The 1,559-nt window shown below is 62.6% G+C and overlaps 1 protein-coding gene across 1 annotated transcript in view; it reads right to left on the reverse strand.

Annotated features, from left to right (window-relative positions):
* Positions 1-309: 309 nt before the first annotated feature.
* The window catches only part of PGGHG (protein-glucosylgalactosylhydroxylysine glucosidase), a 7,972-nt gene continuing 6,722 nt past the window's right edge, over positions 310-1,559 (reverse strand). Inside the window, exon 14 of the mRNA XM_027766678.1 lies at positions 310-1,461. Within this exon, the coding sequence (XP_027622479.1) occupies positions 1,406-1,461 (56 nt within the window). The 3' untranslated portion in view covers positions 310-1,405. The remainder of the gene's footprint in view (positions 1,462-1,559) is intronic.

Raw genomic sequence — 1,559 nt, forward strand, 5'->3', positions numbered from 1 at the left:
ACTCTCCTGCCAGGCCCCGAGTGCCAAGGCCAGCTCTGCTGTGCTCCAGAGCCTGCTTGTGTCCCACGTGCTGCCCAGGCCACCTGTGGCTTTCTGCCCCGCATCCCTGACCTGCCTCACGTGCGCCTGCTCTCAGAGCACGCGGACTGACTCCCCACTGAGGTCTGAGAGCAGGGGGGCTGGGAGTGTGTACGTGAGGGACCCCCGCCTGGCCCCGCTGAGCTTCCAGGCTGCCGTGCTTCCTGAGCCCCAGTGGAGAGGACCGTGGTCCATCACACCATCCGCACTTTGAGAAAAAAAGGAAGCATGTCGACTCCTCACAGGAGAAAAGCTCTCCTGGCGCTGAACTTTAATTCCTCAGCCGCCCTGCGCAGGGGCCATGGCTGTCGTCAGGATGGGGCCGCAGACACCGTCTCACCTCACCGCTGGGGAACCACCAAGGACCTCTCCTAGGAGCTGAGGCTGTGGGCAGGGGTCAGGAAGGTGGGCCCAGGGAGGCGTCCAGGCCCGGCTGTGGCTTGTAGCCATGCGCATTTGGCTTTGAGCCCTCCGGCTGACCAGTGGGGAGATTCGGGTCTTGTCTGTCTCTCTACCTGTTCTGTTCTCTGGTCGTGGCACCCCGTTTTCCCATTTCACTTCTCACAGGACATACGGTTGAGGACAAGCTGCCCACCACACCTCAATCCATACCAGAGGCCGTCCAGCCCGAATAATGGCTAGAGACAAGAGGAGCCGGGGAACGCCTCATTACATCCTGTGGGTTCCTGGGCCCCGCTGGCCTGGCCCTCAATTGTACTGCAAGTCAAGTTCTTTTACCATCTCCATGGAGGATGGGGGGATGCTGGTCACGGCCCCATCAGGCCTGTGGCCTGTGCCACAGCACCCGGAAGAGTCCACTGACGAGTTGCCAGGGGTGAGCACACAGGCTCAGGCCCAGCTGCAGGTGCTCGGGACGGCGTCCCAGGGGAGGTGGTAAGCGGGGGTACCCAGAGATGGTGGGTGCCTGTGTCAGCCTTCGGGGCAGTCAGACATGGTGTGGGGATGCGAGAGACAGCCGCAGGTAAGCCACCTGCCCAGGGGGCCGAGGCAGGTAGCCTTAGTCTTTAGGTCAAGAGACAGACTTCCCCTGACTCCTGGGAGTCTGGCTACAGCTGGAGGGTGGGTGGGAGGCATGGAGGCCAGGATGTCAGAGGGGGGTGCAGAGGGGTGGCCAGAGGGAGGGCTCAATGGACGCCTCTGAAGCAACAGCCCTGCCTTTCTGGGGGAGGGGCCTAGGGGAAGGCACTTGGTGGGCTGCCCAAGGGTGTCCTGGGGGCAGAGGAGGAGCCCAGTGGGTCCAAGGCCTGCGTCTTGTGTCTTCAAACAACTCTCCCAGGAAATGCCCAGAGCTGGAACTTCCAGGCGGCTACAGGGGTGACCTTTGTATCCGGCCAGCTGAGTGGGGAAATGAGATCTGGTGTTCTGTGGAGACAGGGGGGCATCCTGTGGTTACTTGTCCCTGGGTTCGTCATGCAGGTCTGGAGGGGGAGTCGCATACCCAGTGGCAGGGGGGGGGGGGG

This window comes from Tupaia chinensis, unplaced genomic scaffold, assembly GCF_000334495.1.
Source record: "Tupaia chinensis unplaced genomic scaffold, TupChi_1.0 Scaffold143624_1, whole genome shotgun sequence".
Classification (NCBI taxonomy): domain Eukaryota; kingdom Metazoa; phylum Chordata; class Mammalia; order Scandentia; family Tupaiidae; genus Tupaia; species Tupaia belangeri.